This window comes from Delphinapterus leucas, chromosome 3 (genome assembly GCF_059928025.1).
Source record: "Delphinapterus leucas isolate spDelLeu-1000000601 "Yukka" chromosome 3, BTC_Dleu_Yukka2, whole genome shotgun sequence".
NCBI lineage: Eukaryota > Metazoa > Chordata > Mammalia > Artiodactyla > Monodontidae > Delphinapterus > Delphinapterus leucas.
In genome coordinates, this window is record NC_143131.1 from 82,871,698 (window position 1) to 82,891,513 (window position 19,816).

Sequence of the window (19,816 nt, forward strand, 5' to 3'; positions counted from 1 at the left end):
CTGCTCAAACCAAAGTTCCATGTTACTGATGTCAAAGTTAAACAGGCAGGGCTTCCCTGGTGGCGCAGTGGTTGAGAGTCCGCCTGCCGATGCAGGGGACACGGGTTCGTGCCCTGGTCCACGAAGATCCCACATGCCGCGGAGCGGCTGGGCCCGTGAGCCATGGCCGCTGAGCCTGCGCGTCCGGAGCCCGTGCTCAGCAACGGGAGAGGCCACAACAGTGAGAGGCCCGCGTACCGCAAAAGTTAAACAGGCAAGGAAGACTTATCCAAGTTTACTGCAATAGAGAAGAGGGGCCAGGACTCTGAGCTCAACTCACCAGAAAATAACAAAAAGCTTACGAGATTTTAAGAGTAGGGAGGCTCTTAGGCCAATTCTGTTTACTAATTAGCTTTACCCAAAGAAAAAGTAAAGTTTTCTCGTAGCTTTGTGGCAGGAGGTAGTTTTACAAATTGAAACAAGATGCCTGCCTAAGTTAGGCTCCTACCCTTCCAAAGAGACTGGGGAATAGGGATATCTTCTTTGTTGACATTTTTCAAAAGGATGGCTCCTTGTTCCTTAAGAAAGACAGCCCTGGGTTGTATCACCGGCAAGAACTTTTTTAAAGATTTATATTTCAAAAATGCAGAGAATCAATGTACAGTTACAAGTTTTCTAACGTAAATGCCCTAAGGAAAGAGACGTCAAGGACCTAGAGGCAGGAAGAAACCTGTCTAAAATTTGTACCTGAGCTGAGGGAAACGTCAAGGCGGTCTTAATAAATGATTAGCTGTGTTTCTGCAGTTCTGCACCAACGAACTCAAATTACGAGCTTCCAATCTCTCATGGTTTCTTCATGCAAAGAGCTGCTGCACACTTTAAACACCTTTTTTTTGTTTACTTTCTTACTTGTGAGCCAACCACGGAGCTCTTCCCCGCGCCTCTGGCAGGGCGCGTGCGCAGATGGCCTTGCGCGCCTGACGTCACGGAACGCGCCAGCCCCGGCATGTTAGCAACCGAAAGCGTCCCTGGTAGCAGTGGCTGCTGAGATGTACGAACTTCCGGTTCTCCCGGCAGCTGCAGCCGCTGACGCTTCTGCCAGCTGCTGTGGCCGGGTCTTAGCCCGGGATTTGGTCACTATTCGTTCTTCACTGCGCCCATGGTCCCACCTGGAGCCAGGGCGGCGGGCCCGGCAGCTACCACGTGGTGAGAGGGCGGTCCGGGGAAAATGAAGGCGACGCACTGTAGCTGCTGCCTCAGCCACCTGCTCGCCTCCGCCCTCCTGCTGTTGCTACTGCTGCCTGAGTTGAGAGGGCCCTTGGAGGTACTGCTGCAGGCGGCCGAGGCCGTGCCGGATCCCATGCCTCCGGACCGTGGGCCGCGAACCCTGCCACCTCTGCCGTCCGGCCCCACAGCTGCCCAGTTCCCGGGCCGCGCTCCGGCCGAAGCCGAGGGACCACGGGGCGCCGAGGGCGTCAATAGCAGCACTCCCAGTGCGGGGCTTGCAGCCGAAGACCCAGGCGGGAAAGCGGGGGAAGAAGGCCCAGTGGGTGGCGTCCTCGCTGTGAGCCCCAACCCCAGCGACAAGCCCATGACCCAACGAGCCCTGACTGTGTTGATGGTGGTGAGTGGCGCGGTGCTGGTGTACTTCGTCGTCAGAACGGTCAGGTGAGGCGAAGCCTCGATGAGCCTCCCTCGCAGGCCTGAAATGGGCTATCTTTTGACCTGGCGTTGCCCTCTTCCCACCTCCAGTATCATGGGTTCCTGCCTGAGTGAGAGACTGTGAGGATGAATGTCTTAAAAGTCTGTGGTACATTTGGGAGTATTTAAACCACCAAGTACTTGCTCCCTTTCATTTATAAGTTATAAATTAGTACCGAACCTCTAAATCAATCTTTATTTGAGTAAATTAATACTAATGCAGAATGACCTTATTATATGGGTACTTTATTTTATAAAATGTAAAAGAAGAAAAGTTCTTTTACCAGTAGGTTCTTTTTTTTTTTTTACATCTTTATTGGAGTATAATTGCTTTACAATGGTGTGTTAGTTTCTGCTTATAACAAAGTGAATCAGTTATACATATACATATGTTCCCATATCTCTTCCCTCTTGTGTCTCCCTCCCTCACACCCTCCCTAGCCCACCCCTCTAGGTGGTCACAAAGCACCGAGCTGATCTCCCTGTGCTATGCGGCTGCTTCCCACTAGCTATTTTACATTTGGTAGTGTATATATGTCCATGCAACTCTCTCACTTTGTCACAGCTTACCCTTCCACCTCCCATTATCCTCAAGTCCATTCTCTAGTAAGTCTGTGTCTATTCCTGTCTTACACCTAGGTTCTTCATGACATTTTTTTTCTTAGATTCCATATATATGTGTTAGCATACGGTATTTGTCTTTCTGACTTACTTCACTCTGTATGACAGACTCTAGCTCCATCCACCTCACTACAAATAACTCAATTTCGTTTCTTTTTATGGCTGAGTAATATTCCACTGTATATATGTGCCACATCTTCTTTATCCATTCATCCGATGATGGACACTTAGGTTGTTTCCATCTCCTGGCTATTGTAAATAGAGCTGCAATGAACATTTTGGTACATGACTCTTTTTGAATTATGGTTTTCTCAGGGTATATGCCCAGTAGTGGGATTGCTGGGTCATATGGTAGTTCTATTTGTAGTTTTTTAAGGAACCTCCATACTGTTCTCCATAGTGGCTATACCAATTCACATTCCCACCAGCAGTGCAAGAGTGTTCCATTTTCTCCACACCCTCTCCAGCATTTATTGTTTCTAGATTTTTTGATGATGGCCATTCTGACTGGTGTGAGATGATATCGCATTGTAGTTTTGATTTGCATTTCTCTAATGATTAAGGATGTTGAGCATTCTTTCATGTGTTTGTTGGCAGTCTGTATCTCTTCTTTGGAGAAATGTCTATTTAGGTCTTGTGCCCATTTTTGGATTGGGTTGTTTGTTTTTTGTTGTTGAGCTGCATGAACTGCTTGTAAATTTTGGAGATTAATCCTTTGTCAGTTGCTTCATTAGCAAGTATTGTCTCCCATTCTGAGGGTTGTCTTTTCATCTTGTTTATGGTTTCCTTTGCTGTGCAAAAGCTTTTAAGTTTCATTAGGTCCCATTTGTTTACTTTTGTTTTTATTTGCATTTCCCTAGGATGTGGGTCAAAAATTATCTTGCTGTGGTTTATGTCATAGAGTGTTCTGCCTATGTTTTCCTCTAAGAGTTTGATAGTTTCTGGCCTTACATTTAGCTCTTTAATCCATTTTGAGCTTATTTTTGTGTATGGTGTTAGGGAGTGATCTAATCCCATACTTTTACATGTACCTGTCCAGTTTTCCCAGACCACTTATTGAAGAGGCTGTCTTTTCTCCACTGTACATTTCTGCCTCCTTTATCAAAGATAAGTTGACCATATGTGTGTGGGTTTATCTCTGGGCTTTCTATCCTGTTCCATTGATCTATATTTCTGCTTTTGTACCATACTGTCTTGATTACTGTAGCTTTGTAGTACAGTCTGAAGTCAGGGAGCCTGATTCCTCCAGCTCCACTTTTTGTTCTCAAGATTGCTTTGGCTATTTGGGGTCTTTTGTGTTTCCATACAAATTGTGAAATTTTTTGTTCTAGTTCTGTGACAAATGCCAGTGGTAGTTTGGTAGGAATTGCATTGAATCTGTAGATTGCTTTGGGTAGTAGAGTCATTTTCAAAATGTTGATTCTTCCAATCCAAGAACATGGTATATCTCTCCATCTATTTGTATCATCTTTAATTTCTTACATCAGTGTCTTATAATTTTCTGCATACAAGTCTTTTGTCTCCTTAGGTAGGTTTATTCCTAGGTATTTTATTCTTTTTGTTGCAGTGGTGAATGGGAGTCTTTTCTTGATTTCACTTTCAGATTTTTCATTATTAGTGTATAGGAATGCCAGAGATTTCTGTGCATTAATTTTGTATCCTGCTACTTTACCAAATTCATTGAGTAGCTCTAGTAGTTTTCTGGTAGCATCTTTAGAATTCTCTATGTATAGTATCATGTCATATGCAAACAATGACAGCTTTACTTCTTCTTTTCCGATTTGGATTTCTTTTATTTCCTTTTCTTCTCTAATTGCTGTGGCTAAAACTTCCAAAACGATGTTGAATAAGAGTGGTGAGAGTGGGCAACCTTGTCTTGTTCCTGATCTTACTGGAAATGCTTTCAGTTTTTCACCACTGAGGACGATGTTGGCTGTGGGTTTGTCATATATGGCCTTTATTATGTTGAGGAAAGTGCCCTCTATGCCGACTTTCTGCAGGGTTTTTATCATAAATGGGTGTTGAATTTTGTCAAAAGCTTCCTCTGCATCTATTGAGATGACCATATGGTTTTTCTCCTTCAGTTTGTTAATATGGTATATCACATTGATTGATTTGCTTATATTGAAGAATCCTTGAATTCCTGGAATAAACCCCAGTTGATCATGGTGTATGATCCTCTTAATGTGCTGCTGGATTCTGTTTGCTAGTATTTTGTTGAGGATTTTTGCATCTATGTTCATCAGTGATATTGGCCTGTAGTTTTCTTTCTTTGTGACATCCTTGTCTGGTTTTGTTATCAGGGTGATGGTGGCCTCGTAGAATGAGTTTCGGAGTGTTCCTCCCTCTGCTATATTTTGGAAGAGTTTGAGAAGGATAGGTGTTAGCTCTTCTCTAAATGTTTGATAGAATTCGCCTGTGAAGCCATCTGGTCCTGGGCTTTTGTTTGTTGGAAGATTTTTAATCACAGTTTCAATGTCAGTGCTTGTGATTGGTCTATTCATATTTTCTATTTCTTCTTGATTGACTCTTGGCAAATTGTGCATTTCTAAGAATTTGTCCATTTCTTCCAGGTTGTCCATTTTATTGGCATAGAGTTGCTTGTAGTAATCTCTCATGATCTTTTGTATTTTTGCAGTGTCAGTTGTTACTTCTTTTTCATTTCTAATTCTATTTATTTGAGTCTTCTCCCTTTTTTTCTTGATGAGTCTGGCTAATGGTTTATCAATTTTGTTTACCTTCTCAAAGAACCAGCTTTTAGTTTTTTTGATCTTTGCTATCGTTTCCTTCATTTCTTTTTCATTTATTTCTGATCTGATCTTTATTATTTCTTTCCTTCTGCTAACTTTGGGGATTTTTTGTTCTTCTTTCTCTAATTGCTTTAGGTGCAAGGTTTGGTTGTTTATTCGAGATGTTTCCTGTTTCATAAGGTAGGATTGTATTGCTACTTCCCTCTTAGAACTGCTTTTGCTGCATCCCATAGGTTTTGGGTCGTCGTGTCTCCATTGTCATCTGTTTCTAGGTATTTTTTTATTTCCTCTTTGATTTCTTCAGTGATCACTTCGTTATTAAGTAGGGTATTGTTTAGCCTCCATGTGTTTGTATTTTTTACAGATCTTTTCCGGTAACTGATATCTAGTCTCATAGCACTGTGGAAGGAAAACATACTTGATACAATTTCAATTTTCTTAAATTTGCCAAAGCTTGATTTGTGACCCAAGAGATGATCTATCCTGGAGAATGTTCCATGAGCACTTGAGAAAAATGTGTATTCTGTTGTTTTTGGATGGAATGTCCTATAAATATCAATTAAGTCCATCTTGTTTAATGTATCATTTAAAGCTTGTGTTTCCTTATTTATTTTCATTTTGGATGATCTTTCCATTGGTGAAAGTGGGGTGTTAAAGTCCCCTACTGTGAATGTGTTACTGTCAATTTCCCCTTTTATGGCTGTTAGTATTTGCCTTATGTATTGAGGTGCTCCTATGTTGGGTGCATAAATATTTACAATTGTTATATCTTCTTCTTGGATCGATCCCTTGATCATTATGTAGTGTCCTTCTTTGTCTCTTCTAATAGTCTTTATTTTAAAGTCTATTTTGTCTGATATGAGAATTGCTACTCCAGCTTTCTTCTGGTTTCCATTTGCATGGAATATCTTTTTCCATCCCCTCACTTTCAGTCTGTATGTGTCTCTAGGTCTGAAGTGGGTCTCTTGTAGACAGCATATATATGGGTCTTGTTTTTGTATCCATTCAGCCAGTCTATGTATTTTTGTTGGAGCATTTAATCCATTTACATTTAAGGTAATTATTGATATGTATGTTCCTTTTCCCATTTTCTTAATTGTTTTGGGTTTGTTATTGTAGGTCTTTTCGTTCTCTTGTGTTTCCTGCCTAGAGAAGTTCCTTTAGCATTTGTTGTAAAGCTGGTTTGGTGGTGCTGAACTCTCTTAGCTTTTCCTTGTCTGTAAAGGTTTTAATTTCTCCATCAAATCTGAATGAGATCCTTGCTGGGTAGAGTAATCTTGGTTGTAGGTTTTTCTCCTTCATCACTTTAAATATGTCCTGCCAGTCCCTTCTGACTTGCAGAGTTTCTGCTGAAACATCAGCTGTTAACCTTATGGGGATTCCATTGTGTGTTATTTGTTGTTTTTCCCTTGCTGCTTTTAATATGTTTTCTTTGTATTTAATTTTTAACAGTTTGATTAATATGTGTCTTGGCATGTTTCTCCTTGGATTTATCCTGTATGGGACTGTCTGTGCTTACTGGACTTGATTAATTATTTTCTTTCCCATATTAGGGAAGTTTTCAACTATAATGTCTTCAAATATTTTCTCAGTCCCTTTCTTTTCCTCTTCTTCTTCTGGAATGCCTATAATTCAAATGTTGGTGCGTTTAATGTTGTCCCAGAGGTCTCTGAGACTTTTCTCAGTTCTTTTCATTCTTTTTTCTTTATTCTGCACTGCAGTAGTTATTTCCACTATTTTTTCTTCCAGGTCACTTATCCGTTCTTCTGCCTCAGTTATTCTGCTATTGATCCCATCTAGAGTATTTTTAATTTCATTTATTGTGTTGTTCATCATTGCTTGTTTCATCTTTAGTTCTTCTCGGTCCTTTTTAAATGTTTCTTGCATTTTCTCTATTCTATTTCCAAGATTTTGGATCATCTTTACTATCATTATTCTGAATTCTTTTTCAGGTAGACTGCCTATTTCCTCTTCATTTGTTAGGTCTGGTGGGTTTTCATCTTGCTCCTTCTTCTGCTGTGTGTTTTTCTGTCTCCTCATTTTGCTTAGCTTACTGTGTTTGTGGTCTCCTTTTTGCAGGCTGCAGGTTCGTCTTTCCCATTGTTTTTGGTGTCTGTCCCCAGTGGGTAAAGTTGGTTCAGTGGGTTGTGTAGGCTTCCTGGTGGAGGGGACTAGTGCCTGTGTTCTGGTGGATGAGGCTGGATCTTGTCTTTCTGGTGGGCAGGTCCACGTCTGGTGGTGTGTTTTGGGTGTCTGTGTACTTATTATCATTTTAGGCAGCCTCTCTGCTAATGGGTGGGGTTGTGTTCCTGTCTTGCTAGTTGTTTGGCATAGAGTGTCCAGGACTGTAGCTTGCTGGTCGTTGAATGAAGCTGGTTGTTGGTGTTGAGATGGAGATCTCTGGGAGTTTTTCGCCGTTTGATATTATGTGGAGCTGGGAGGCTGTAGCACCAAGAGCCTTTCATCCACATGGCTCAGAATAAAAGGGAGAAAAAGTAGAAAGAAACAAAGAAACAAAGAAAGAAAGAAAGGAAGGGAGGGAGGAAATAAGGAGATAAAAGAAAATAAAATAAAGTAAGATAAAATAAAATAAATATTTTATTTAAAATAAATATTTTATTAAAATAAAAAGTAATTACTAAGAAAAAATTTTTTTCAAAAAGTAAATAAAATTATAGACGGAAAGAACCCTAGGACAAGTGGTGAAAGGAAAGCTATACAGACAAAATCTCACACAGAAGCATACACATACACACTCACAAAAAGAGGAAAAAGGGAAAAAATAATAAATCTTGCTCTCAAAGTCCATCTTCTCAATTTGGGATGATTCGTTTTCTATTCAGGTATTCCACAGATGCAGGGTACGTCAGGTTGATTGTGGAGCTTTAATCCACTGCTCCTGAGGCTGCTGGGAGAGATTTCCCTTTCTCTTCTTTGTTCGCCCAGTTTCCGGGACTCAGCATTGGATTTGGCCCCGCCTCTGCGTGTCGGTCACTGGAGGGCGTCTGTTCTTCGCTCAGACAGGACGGGGTTAAGGGAGCCGCTGATTCGGGGGCTCTGGCTCACTCAGGCCGTGGGGGAGGGAGGGGCACGATGCGGGGTGAGCCTGCGGTGGCAGAGGCCGGCGTGATGTTGCACCACCCTGAGGCGCACCGTGCGTTCTCCCGGGGACGTTGTCCCTGGATCCTGGGACCCTGGCAGTGGCGGGCTACGCAGGCTCCCAGGAAGGGAGGTGTGGATAGTGACCGGTGGTCGCACACAGGCTTCTTGGTGGCGGCAGCAGCAGCCTTAGCGTCTCGTGCCCATCTCTGGGGTCCGCACTGTTAGCCGCGGCTCGCGCCAGTCTCTGGAGCTCCTTTAAGCAAGGCTCTTAATCCCCTCTCCTCGCGCACCAGGAAACAAAGAGGGAAGAAAATGTCTCTTGCCTCTTCGGCAGGTCCAGACTTTTCCCCGAACTCCCTCCCAGCTAGCCGTGGTGCACTAACCCCCTGCAGGCTGTGTTCATGCTGCCAACCCCAGTCGTCTCCCTGAGCTCCAACCTCTCCCTGAAGCCCGAGCCTCAGCTCCCAGCCCCGCACGCCCCGGCCGGTGAGCAGACAAGCCTCTGGGGCTAGTGAGTGCTGGTCGGTACCGATCCTCTGAGCGGGAATCTCTCTGCTTTGCCCTCCGCACCCCTATTGCTGCGCTCTCCTCCACGGCTCCGAAGCTTCCCCCCTCCGCCACCCTCAGTCTCCGCCCGCGAAGGGGCTTCCTAGCGTGTGGAAACCTTTCCTCCTTCACAGCTCCCTTCCACTGGTGCAGGTCCCATCCCTATCCTTTTGTCTCTGTTTATTCTTTTTTCTTTTGCCCTACCCAGGTACGTGGGGAGTTTCTTGCCTTTTGGGAGGTCTGAGGTCTTCTGCCAGCATTCAGTAGGTGTTCTGTATGAGTTGTTCCACGTGTAGATGTATTTCTGATATATCTGTGGGGAGGAAGGTGATCTCCACATCTTACTCTTCCACCATCTTCCCCCTCCACCACCTTAGTAATTCGGTTGTACCATATGAAATTTCTTACATTCCACCTTTTTTAACCGGGAATACTGACAATTTTGTATGATTCAATCTTTGTCATAGCCCCTATTAGAAACATCTAGCATTCTTTTACATGGCACTAAATATTTCAATGCAAAGTGTTACCGGTTGCATGATAAGATGGAAAACTGATACCTGTGCCGGGGGGGGGGGAATGTCATAAATATGATCCTGTTTTAATATTGGTACATATGTTTAATATCCTAACTATCCTATCCTGATTTTAAATTTACAAAAATTTGAATGAGTAAATGGATAAATTTGATATCTTACACACAAAAAACCTTTGCAAAGTGAATTCATCTATAAATCTAAGTCATTCGGGAGTTGAAACTTACAAATGAATAGTTTTTTTAGCCTATTCTTACTACAGAATGTTAGATTATAGAATTACTTAAATTTCAGATTTGGTACAGATATGGACATGTAAATGACATCTTTCACTTTATATATGATGAAACTGACTTAGAAGACTAAAGTGGTTTAATTTGTGTCCCATGGAGTCTAATGACCATCTATGATTGTAAAATCCATTGTTTGCTTTGTTTGACTTTTTTTCCCATTAACGTGATGTCTGTGTCCTAAGACTATGATCAATCTTTTGATGAAGTAGACCAGGTCTTTATGTTGTACCAGGTTATGAGTAAAAGTAGAAGACTGTCACTTATTTTTCTACTCCTCTTAATGCCTTATCAAGTAGAAAAGGAATTATATAATTCAATTAGTGACACTTGTTACTGTTGTAAGTAACTTCCACTTGATACGTTCCACTGTTACTGAAGTAAAGTTATTTTATGGCATCAATCATGATATTAAAATATTTCAACTATGTAGTAAGACTGATTTGGAAATCTATAATAAAGCCTCTTTAACTGGGTTAGTTGGGTACCACCTCTCTGAAGAGTTGACATGCAGAGCCAAGACCTCACTGTTAAAAGGAGCCAGCCAAGAGAAGAGCTGAGGAAGCACTGTGTAGTTTCCTCCTGTATAAATACAGTAGAGGGTAGGTTTATAGGAATGCACTGGTTTGTTTTCTAAACTATTTCCCATTTTTTCCTGTAACTGCCTACCCTCTACTATTTCATATATTTCTTTAAGTGGATTTATTTAAACTGAAAATTTCCTTTTAAACATATCTATTTATTATTTTGTGAACAGAAAACCAACATCCCTTGGCTTAAATAACTGATTGAAGAAGTACAATGAAAGCCAGTGGTAGACATGTGGTCCAGGGAACCCTGGAGGGTGGGAGGGTTCTCTGAGACCTCTTCAGGGGATCTGCAAGATCAAAACTATTTTCAAAATAATACATTCTAAGTTTGTAGGGCACAAGAAGTTCATTGATACAGTTTCAAATTGCACATTGCAACTAGCTTTTAAGAAACTACTTCTTGTTGAGTTTTGGTGTACTATCAAAATAGCATAAACACCAGTATCTGAAAACACTATTAAAATGCACCTCCCTTTTCCAAGCTCATATCTACATGAACCTGGATTTTCTTTATATCCTTCAACCAAACAACACATTGCAAATGATTGAAGGCAGAAGCAGATATGAAAATCTAGCTGTTTTCTATTTTCTCTCTTTTCATTTTCTATCTAGTTCTATCCATTTAAGCCAGACATTAAAGGGATTTGAAAAATCTAAATCTATGCCAATTTTCATCTTTTTCTGTTTTCTTTTTGATAATATATTTTTCACAGAAACTATGTTAATATGTAGTGGATTTATTGTAATTTTAAAAAGCAAATGATATTTTAAAGTTTTCTTAGGTTTAATTAACATATTAATAATCCACCTAATTGATATATATATAATCCACATATTTATAAGCTCTTTGGGGTCCTGAATAATTTTTAAGAACGGAAAGGAATTTTAAGATCAAAACATTTGAGAACCACTGGTGGGAACAATATTATTTGAGTTATATACTGTTGGTTCACAAAATCCAGCAAATCCAGGCCCACTTTCTATTAAAGAGGGAGTTAGAAAATGAGGTGTTACAGACATATTACCACTAAACTGAGACTTTCTTCTTGATATAAAGAAATATTAGAAGAAAATTGAAGCAGTAATTACTTTTCCCACTATATAATTGTTAGTTAATGCTGTCTGTATATTTCCTATAAATATCCAGAGTATCCTAAGTGTTATGTTTCATATACATATAAATAATGGGTCTGATGATAACTTTTTGGGGATGATCTTTTTTCATTTTGCTTCCACCTTATGTATAATCTGATATATAATTGTTTATCGCCATTGATTTTCTATCTTCATTTCTGTAAAGCTCGGAAGGGTACAGTCTTTTCAGTCTGATTCTGTTGGATGACTCACTAATATTGTGTGTTAACAGCCAAATTCTGAACCTATGGCTAAGAAAAACTGGACTCTTTAACCAGCATCTAGTACATTCATTTAGTCCAAGTCCTAAATTTAGTTGGCCACCTGATGTCCAAAGCTTGACTGATGCTAACAATGTCTGGGCAATGTTCAGAACTTATGCTTTTTGCTTCCAGATTATGGGATGAAAACTATTCATTTTGGTGAATGCCCATTTTGACCCCCCAACTTCCAAAATAGTTGTGACAACAAAGCAGCATTATTTATTTGTGCCAAGGGGGAAGAATGGGCCAAAATCATCATTTCATTAACTGATATGTGAAAACACAGAATATTTTACTTGTAAAGTAGTTGAAGTCCCTGAAATGTCCATATTGTTTTAATCTAATTCAGTTATAATGAATGTGTAACTAGAGATAACTTTCCCTTTGAGTCTGGAAATATTCCAAAGAACAATTAGATTCTCTTTATAGAAATTGAAATATATATATAGAGAAGGAACAGAGTAGGCTTCCTAAGATTAATACATAGTCTTTATGAGAAGAGGCTGTCTCCTTCTCTATTATATCCCCAGTGCTGAACGTTATGTACAAAATAGGGTAGGCACTGAGTAAGTAGTTGCCTAATGAATGAGTGTTCTTAGTTCTTGTCGGGGATCAGTGTGAGTCTGGGGAAGACTCAAAAACATGAGAACAAAGGCTATTTACTTATCTTTTTTTTTTTTTTTTTTTTGTGGTATGCGGGCCTTTCACTGTTGTGGCCTCTCTCGTTGCGAAGCACAGGCTCCGGACGTGCAGACCCAGCGGCCATGGCTCACAGGCCCAGCCGCTCCGCGGCGTGTGGGATCTTCCCAGACGGGGCCACAAACCCGTGTCCCCTGCATCGGCAGGCGGACTTCCAACCACTGCGCCACCAGGGAAGCCCTACTTATCATTTTTTATCCAAGGCTAAGTACAGTGTTTGCACTCAGACATTTAGTAAATGAACTAAGTTTGATTAGACTGAGAAAATAAATGTTTGGGTAGGGAAAACAATTATTTTATTACGTTTTTCAAAAGAAATAACATTCCCCATCTTTCTCCTCCTGTACACTTTTCCTTTCATGCTTCATTCTAATATTAAAGGAATATTAGATTACTGCTTCCATCAGTTACTATTTTAGTTAAACAGATAGAACAAGCCTGGCTAACTTAAACTAATGGGGATTTACTGGAAGAATGTTGAGATCTCAGAAAGTCACAGAGAAACTGGAGAATCGGTTCTGGGAACAGGCAGAAACTAAGTCAGCTTAGGAGACAAGACATCAAAATACCACACAGGTTTCTTTGCAGGAACATACCATTGTATAGATACGCAGTAGTTTTCAGTCTCTTTGTCCCTCAGCTTAGGAATCAAATTCCATGGAAGGAGAAATAAGTTAAGTCTATCTATTGGCAGAGGTGGTGGGAATCTTAATTATCATCTCACCAGACAGTTTATTGTGGTAGAGATACTACCAATAAAGGAATATGGGTGCAAAAAGAAAAGAATACCATCACCGAAACAACATATTTACACCTCCCTGATCCATCTTTGCTCTAGGAATCAAGGAGGAATATAAACTATTCATACCCGCCTTGCTAGATATTTTTTAGCCTAGCAGTTTGAAATGCCAGTCCCTATGAGTGGCTCAAAAAGTGTCATGCAATTTGACCAGCAGTCTGTAAGGTCACTAATCACCTCCAAGCTACCAAATATTCTTTATTCTACCAGAAGGGTCTTTACTCTGAATAGCTCTACTGCATTTGTTACCAATCATTTAATTCTTGAGTAATTTTCCTCTATTGGCTTTTGATCCTTTTTACTATTTTAACCCCTTTTCAGTATAGTCTTATGGGAAGTCAGACTTTCTGAGTTCTAATCCCAAGAGCTGTATACTCTTGAGTAAGTTACACAGCAGCTCTAAAGTTCAGCTCAGGTTTTGTAAAATAGAGAAAATGATAGTATTTACCAGAATGGATTGTTTCAAGGACCTATACCAAGTACTTAGCACAGTTCCTGGCACATAATAACTGCTCAATGAATTTTACTAGTGATAATGATTATTATTTTTCTTATCACTCTTTTCTGATCTCTTCCATGGATCTTTTCCATTTTCTCTTATAATAAGGACAAAAATCTAGGCTTCTGAGAGTGCTTCTTTTTATTTATTTATTTGTAATTGAATGAAAGAGTCCTTAAATTCTATAGTGATCTACAATTTTCAAAAGTTTCACACAGATGATTTCGTGCTTCTAAAGCTATCTCTTTAGTCTGTTCTTCTACATATGATAATGGGGTTTTCTGTATTTAAACAATATTTATCATGTGCAGTTCTGGGAGATAAAAGTAATGAGGTGAATTTGTTGGGGAATTTGGGCCAGGGTAGTGTTCCCCCACGTTTTTCGTGCCATGCCACACTTAGAAATTGATATTCATGTAGGGTAAATGCTTGAGACTATTTGCCCTGATCTCTGTCTACGTTGGACCCTGTTAGCTACTCCAAAGGGCTAAGGAGATCTTTGTTTTGGCACATCAGTAAACCATTTGCGTGTATGACACAGTCGTTGGGAAGTGTTTATAGAATGGTGCTGAATGTGGACTATGTAAAGAAGTAGTTGGACAAGTTATCATATGGGCTACCTTTAAATCCAGATTCTTAAAATGAAGAGAATCATATGGAAACATACAAGTGGGTGATGGAACACTGGTAACCTAACTCAGAGAAGCTAGGATGCTCAATGCCCTTATCAGTTAGAAGGTTTTTACCTGTGAGTAATAGAATATCCAATTAAACGTGACTTTAACATAGGGACCTGTTTTGTAGTTGTTTCTTATCATGAATACGAGCAGGCTTAGGCTTAGTTCAGTGACTTTGTGAGATTATCAAGGATTCTGGCTTTTTCTTTCCTTGTCTCACCATGGGATGGCTACCTCAGCTTTAAGCATTATGTTCCCACACAATAGTATCTCAAATAGGAAAGAGGGAAGGGGGCCTGAAAAGAGGCCTTCTCTTCCTATGTTCTTTTTTTATCAAGGAGAAAAATCTTTCCCAGAAACCCCACTACTTGAGTTAACCCCTTCTATCTCATTTGTCTGAACTGCTTCACCTACTTAGCCCTAGACAATGACTGGCAAAAGGGAAATTATATTTTCATGATTGGTTGCACCAATTATTATGATCATTATATATCTCTTAGGGCTGGGCTCAATTGCTGTCTAACCAAAATCATGGTACTGTTAAGGCAGAAGAGAGTTTCCTTTAGGATAAACAAAAAGCAGATACTGTTACAGTGATCAAAACTAAGAGATGGCCTAACCAGAACATCATAAATGTACTTATTATTGTAAGTAGCTACCAAGTCATTACTTTTTACCATGAAAGGATGAACCCGAAAATGCAATTCACTTAAAACAATATATCCAGACTGGTATAATGTAAGATCATTGTGTAAGGGATCAGAAGACTGTTTGGTAGCTAATTTTGGACGTTGGTTAGAATTACTTTGAATCATTAGGAAGACAATATAGCTTAATGTTTAAGAACCTAGACTTGAGAATCAACCTGCTTGTATTTGGATCCTAGCTCTACCATTTACTGTCCCAAATTTAATTTTTCCTGAGCTTTGACTTTCTATGTTTAGAATGAGGATACTTATAGGATTGTTGTGAGGATTACATCAGGTAATGCTTGCAAGCTGCTTAGCTCAATGCCTGACATATGTGCACACTCGGTAAATAGTAATATTCTTAGTGAAATTTTTCTGTATCTAGAATTGCTATTGTAATATATTTGGGGGGTTTTTACAGTATTTTCTGTAAAAAAATGTATTTCCCCCATACCATACTCTGTGGTGTTTGACCTCTTAAACTATAATCAGCAAGAGGTTAGGTCTGACAAGGCTAGAGATGGGGTGGGAGCAAGGAGAAAAAAGGAGGTTGTAAGAGAAATCTGCTAGAATGTTGGTCATAGAGCCAGTCAAAGGTGAGGCGGGATGAATCTTAGAGGCGCTGGTTTGTAAATAAGACTTTAAAGTCGGTTGGGGAATAAACCCATGCTGAACTGTTAGAGGTGGAGGTCAGGAGAATTATCAGTCTTCACGTCCCAAATTCTAGGGCCTAAAAGAGAACACTAGGAAACCTATATAAAGACAAAGAGGAAAGATGACAAGGGAGCTATGTGCTGTGCACCTTCATGTAGGATACTTCATAGCTAAGCTATATGACATTTACTTAAGGTTTACTTCACCTGGGGGTATCCACCAGAATACCATCAAATGGGAGACAGATCTAAACACAAGAACTGATCGTACATGCTGAATTACAGGGAGCTTGTTTAGAAAAGGGGTCTATCAGAGAAAGCAACATTCCAATAACCTAAACATAGATAAACATGCATTTGATCTTTTCTTTTTTAACTTTTAGGTATTAGCAGTGAACATGTTACGGGAGATGAAGAGTGGCAGGATACCTTGCTGGGGAATCTTCTATTTAGTGCTGCACTTGGTCAAGCTTGTGATAGTGACAGAGCCTGGTAACTTATAAGCCAAAAGAGAGGACCCAAGAATAATTATGAAAAGAAGCCAAAAAGATTCAAAAGTTCTGTAGTCTATCAACTTGGAGTCAATAACTCATGACAGCACCATTGCTTTACACTAAAGTGGTGTAATTACAATGATCCTTGAGAGATCAAAAAGAGTAGAATTAACTCATTTTATCCTATATATTAAGGCATGGATAGCTCTAGTGTTGGATATGGCTCCATGTAGAATGCTGAGATTTTAAAAGAAAAACAATAGTTTGGCTTTTGAAAGGATAAACTTCAATTATTTAGTGTGTAAATGAAGAATAACTACATGTTATAATATGGTAAATTTATATACCCAAAAGATAAGAATGAAACTCCACAGCACAGGATACAAGTTGAATATTGGTGGTTCTAATTGAGGTAGCATATGAGAATCACCTGGGCTAAAGCAGGTAGGCTAATCTACCTAAAACATCCTAAATGAGTATCTTAGAGGTCCTGGAGTGAATGCATGTTTAATATGCTTAATTATTCTAGGTGTGTGTGTGTGTGTGTGTGTGTGTGTGTGTGTGTGTGTGTGTGTGTGTGTGTGTGTGTGTGTGTGTGTGTGTGTGTGTGTGTGTGTGTGTGTGTGTGTGTGTGTGTGTGTGTGTGTGTGTGTGTGTGTGTGTGTGTGTGTGTGTGTGTGTCCTAAGCCAGGGGGCTATTATCCAAATTACAATATAAAAATTGGCTGGATCCCTTAGGTTTTGCTGTGGTATGGTTCTGGAGATGGTGTTCTTTCAGGCTTCTCTTATACCAGAGGTGATGATTTGCATATAAAATTGTAGGTGTCTTTGTTATACAGAGAAAATGCAAGACGTATGGTGAATCTGAATATTTCAGTTAAATAATTTAACAGATATTTATTAGGCATGTGCTTTTTTTTTTTTTTGCCGTACGCGGGCCTCTCACCGCTGCGGCCTCTCCCGGACGTGCAGGCTCAGCGGCCATGGCCCACGGGCCCAGCCGCTCCACGGCATGCAGGATCCTCCCAGACCGGGGCACAAACCCGCGTCCCCTGCATCGCCAGGCAGACCCCTAACCACTGCGCCACCAGGGAAGCCCTAGGCATATGCTTTATACCAGTCCTTGTGTGCTGTAGGCAGAGTGATAAGAACAGATCTATTTCCTGTTCCCATGAAATTAATGGTCTAATAGAGAAGATAAAAAGTTACAAAAATAAGTGTGCAAGTACATCTTTGATAAGTTCTTCAAAGGATATGTGCATGGGTGGTATGGAAGCCAATAATAGGTGCTTGTGACCTAGCTGGGTAGATTAGGGAAGCCTTCCTTGTAAAATGAATAGGCAGTACCACAGCAATATTGTGGTGCCAATGTCAGAGAAAGCATAGCTATTATGAGGGAATGAGGGAAGGCTTTGTCAATGGAGTATAGAAAGTGAAGTAGAATGTAGAGTCAAGAGCAAGGTGAGGCTAGAGAGAAAAGTATGAGCCATCCTGTGTTGAACTTTATAGGCCTTATTACAGAATCATTTACTGCCAAGCAGTAGGAAACCACTGGTAATTTTAGAGGGGAGATTGCTGAGTGACCAGAGTAGACAGAGGTAGACAGTTATAAAGCTATTTTAATAATTAAGGCAATAGATAGTAGCAGTGGTAAGCACTATAAGTGAACTTCAGTGATTCTTAGGAAGTTCAGTCAATTGGACTTTGTGATGTGGCAGCCATGGAAGTACACTGATCAAACCTCCCTTTAAGAGACCCTGCTGTGGGGATAGCCTCTAGTTTCCACAGCTTTGGATCTGTCACAACATCCATGCCAGTGCCATGATTCCTAAACCTGCTTCCAGCCAATGATTGAATGTAGCCAGATCTGGTCATCATGACTGAAAGAGGACTCCCTTCTCTAATAGGCAACCTTTGCTTAAGGACATACCATTGGTCTGGTCAAAACTTTCTCAGAATTGCATTGCACTGGTACTGCTGTTCCTATCCTGTCATCCTTCCTTTCTACTCTCACAGGTGTCAGACCTGTATCACCCTCTGTAGGATTTCCTCCTCGTCTCCAGCTTCCTCCCTCTTTATCCTTCAGAAGCCTTTCCCCTGATAAATCTTCTGCATACTGTATTAGTTTGCCAGGGCTGCTATAACAAAGTACCACAAACTAGGTGAACTTAACAAAATTTTATCACGTCACAGTTTTGGAGGCTAGACATTCGAAATCAAGGTATTGGCAGTGTCGGTTTCTTCTGAGAGTTATGAGGGAGTGTTCTGGACTGAATGTTTACGTCCCCCCCCCCCACCAAATTCATATGTGACTGTACTTGAAGATAAAGCCTGTGAGGAGGCGAAAAAGGTTCAATGAGGTCATAGGGGAGGGGCCCTCTCTAATAGGGCTGATCCCTTATAAGGAAAGGAAAAGACTCCAGATTGCTCTCTTTCTCTTCCTTTACACCCGAAGAAGAGATCATGTGAGCACTCAGTGAAATGACAGCTGCCTACAAGCCAAGGGAAGACGCCTCAGAATGAAACCTATCTTGCAGGTACCTTTATCTTAGACTTCCCAGCCGCAAGAATGGTGATAAATTTCTGTTGTTTAAGCCATCAAGACTATGGTATTTTGTTATGACAAACTGAGCAGACTAATACAGAGAAGGTTCTGTTCCAGGTCTCTCTCCTTGGCTTTTAGATGGGCCAGCTTCATGATCACTTGGTGTTCTCTCTGTATCCATATCTGTCTCCAAATTTCATCTTTTTATAAGGACACTGGTCATGTTGGAGTAGGGCTCATTCTGATGACTTCATTTTAACTTGACTGACTCTGTGAAGACCCTGTTTTCAAACAACATCACATTCTGAGCAACTAAGGATTAGGATTTCAACATATGAGTTTTCAGGGGACACAATTCAACTCATAACATACTCATCTCTTACTGGTGTCTGCTTCTTGAAAAACGTGACATTTCAGTGATGGATTAGGTTTGGTGAATGGGAGATGAAGATGAGAGAGATTTCAGATAAAATAATTTTTACTCTGTGTTATATATTGGGTTGAATTTCTTCATGAATATCATAGACAACTAAAACTGTGGCTCACCAATTTTTATTTAGTTATGTCTCAGTGCAAAAAAAATGAGTTCCAAAACCATTCTTGATCAGTAATTCACTTTTCTTGCCAAAAAAAGTCAAGGCAAACAAATTCTGTATCATTAGTCGTACCTTTATTAAGATTTACTCTGCTTTATCATTGTGCCTAATCATATAGGAGAGTGTATGTCTATAAAATATACACTAAATACTATATTCCTCAGTCAGTTTTGAATGCGTAATAGAAGAAATTAAGAAATAATATTACTTATATAATTCCTTACTTAATAATACCCTACAGGCATTCAGTTAAAACAAGAAAATCAGATCGGTACAGCAAGTTACAGCAGGTTACATTGATTGGTTTTCTCCCTTTCACAGAGTAGTAAAATGAAATGGAGTTTTATTCTGTTGTGTTTATTTTATGTGGCACCATACATTTTTACATAAAATTTTATCAACCTTACTTAGTAGTTTAGTTTTATTTTTCTACTGTAGCTTTTACATGTTATTTAAACAGAAATAATTCTTACCGACCTAAGTATAATGGAACATAGAGGAATCAGCATCTATTTTAGATAGCTATTTGAATAATAACTTGAATACCTGGAAGGTATCTAATCAAGATCATTTACCTGTGATTGCCATGTGATGAATGAATATAATTCAATATAATAATAAACCATATTGCTATTTTCTTTTGCCTTCTTAGG

The 19,816-nt window shown here is 40.0% G+C and overlaps 1 protein-coding gene and 1 long non-coding RNA gene across 3 annotated transcripts in view; one reads left to right on the forward strand and one right to left on the reverse strand.

Annotated features, from left to right (window-relative positions):
* The window catches only part of LOC111184016 (uncharacterized), an 80,751-nt gene extending 79,492 nt beyond the window's left edge, over positions 1–1,259 (reverse strand). Inside the window, exon 1 of the long non-coding RNA XR_002647171.3 lies at positions 727–1,259. This is a non-coding gene — a long non-coding RNA (uncharacterized LOC111184016). The remainder of the gene's footprint in view (positions 1–726) is intronic.
* FAM174A (family with sequence similarity 174 member A) overlaps positions 1,022–19,816 on the forward strand; it is a 35,089-nt gene continuing 16,294 nt past the window's right edge. Inside the window, exon 1 of one of the 2 annotated variants that reach the window (XM_022592202.2) lies at positions 1,022–1,647. In XM_022592202.2, the coding sequence (XP_022447910.1) occupies positions 1,208–1,647 (440 nt within the window). In that variant the 5' untranslated portion in view covers positions 1,022–1,207. The remainder of the gene's footprint in view (positions 1,648–19,816) is intronic. The other variant, XM_022592193.3, reaches the window with a different exon arrangement.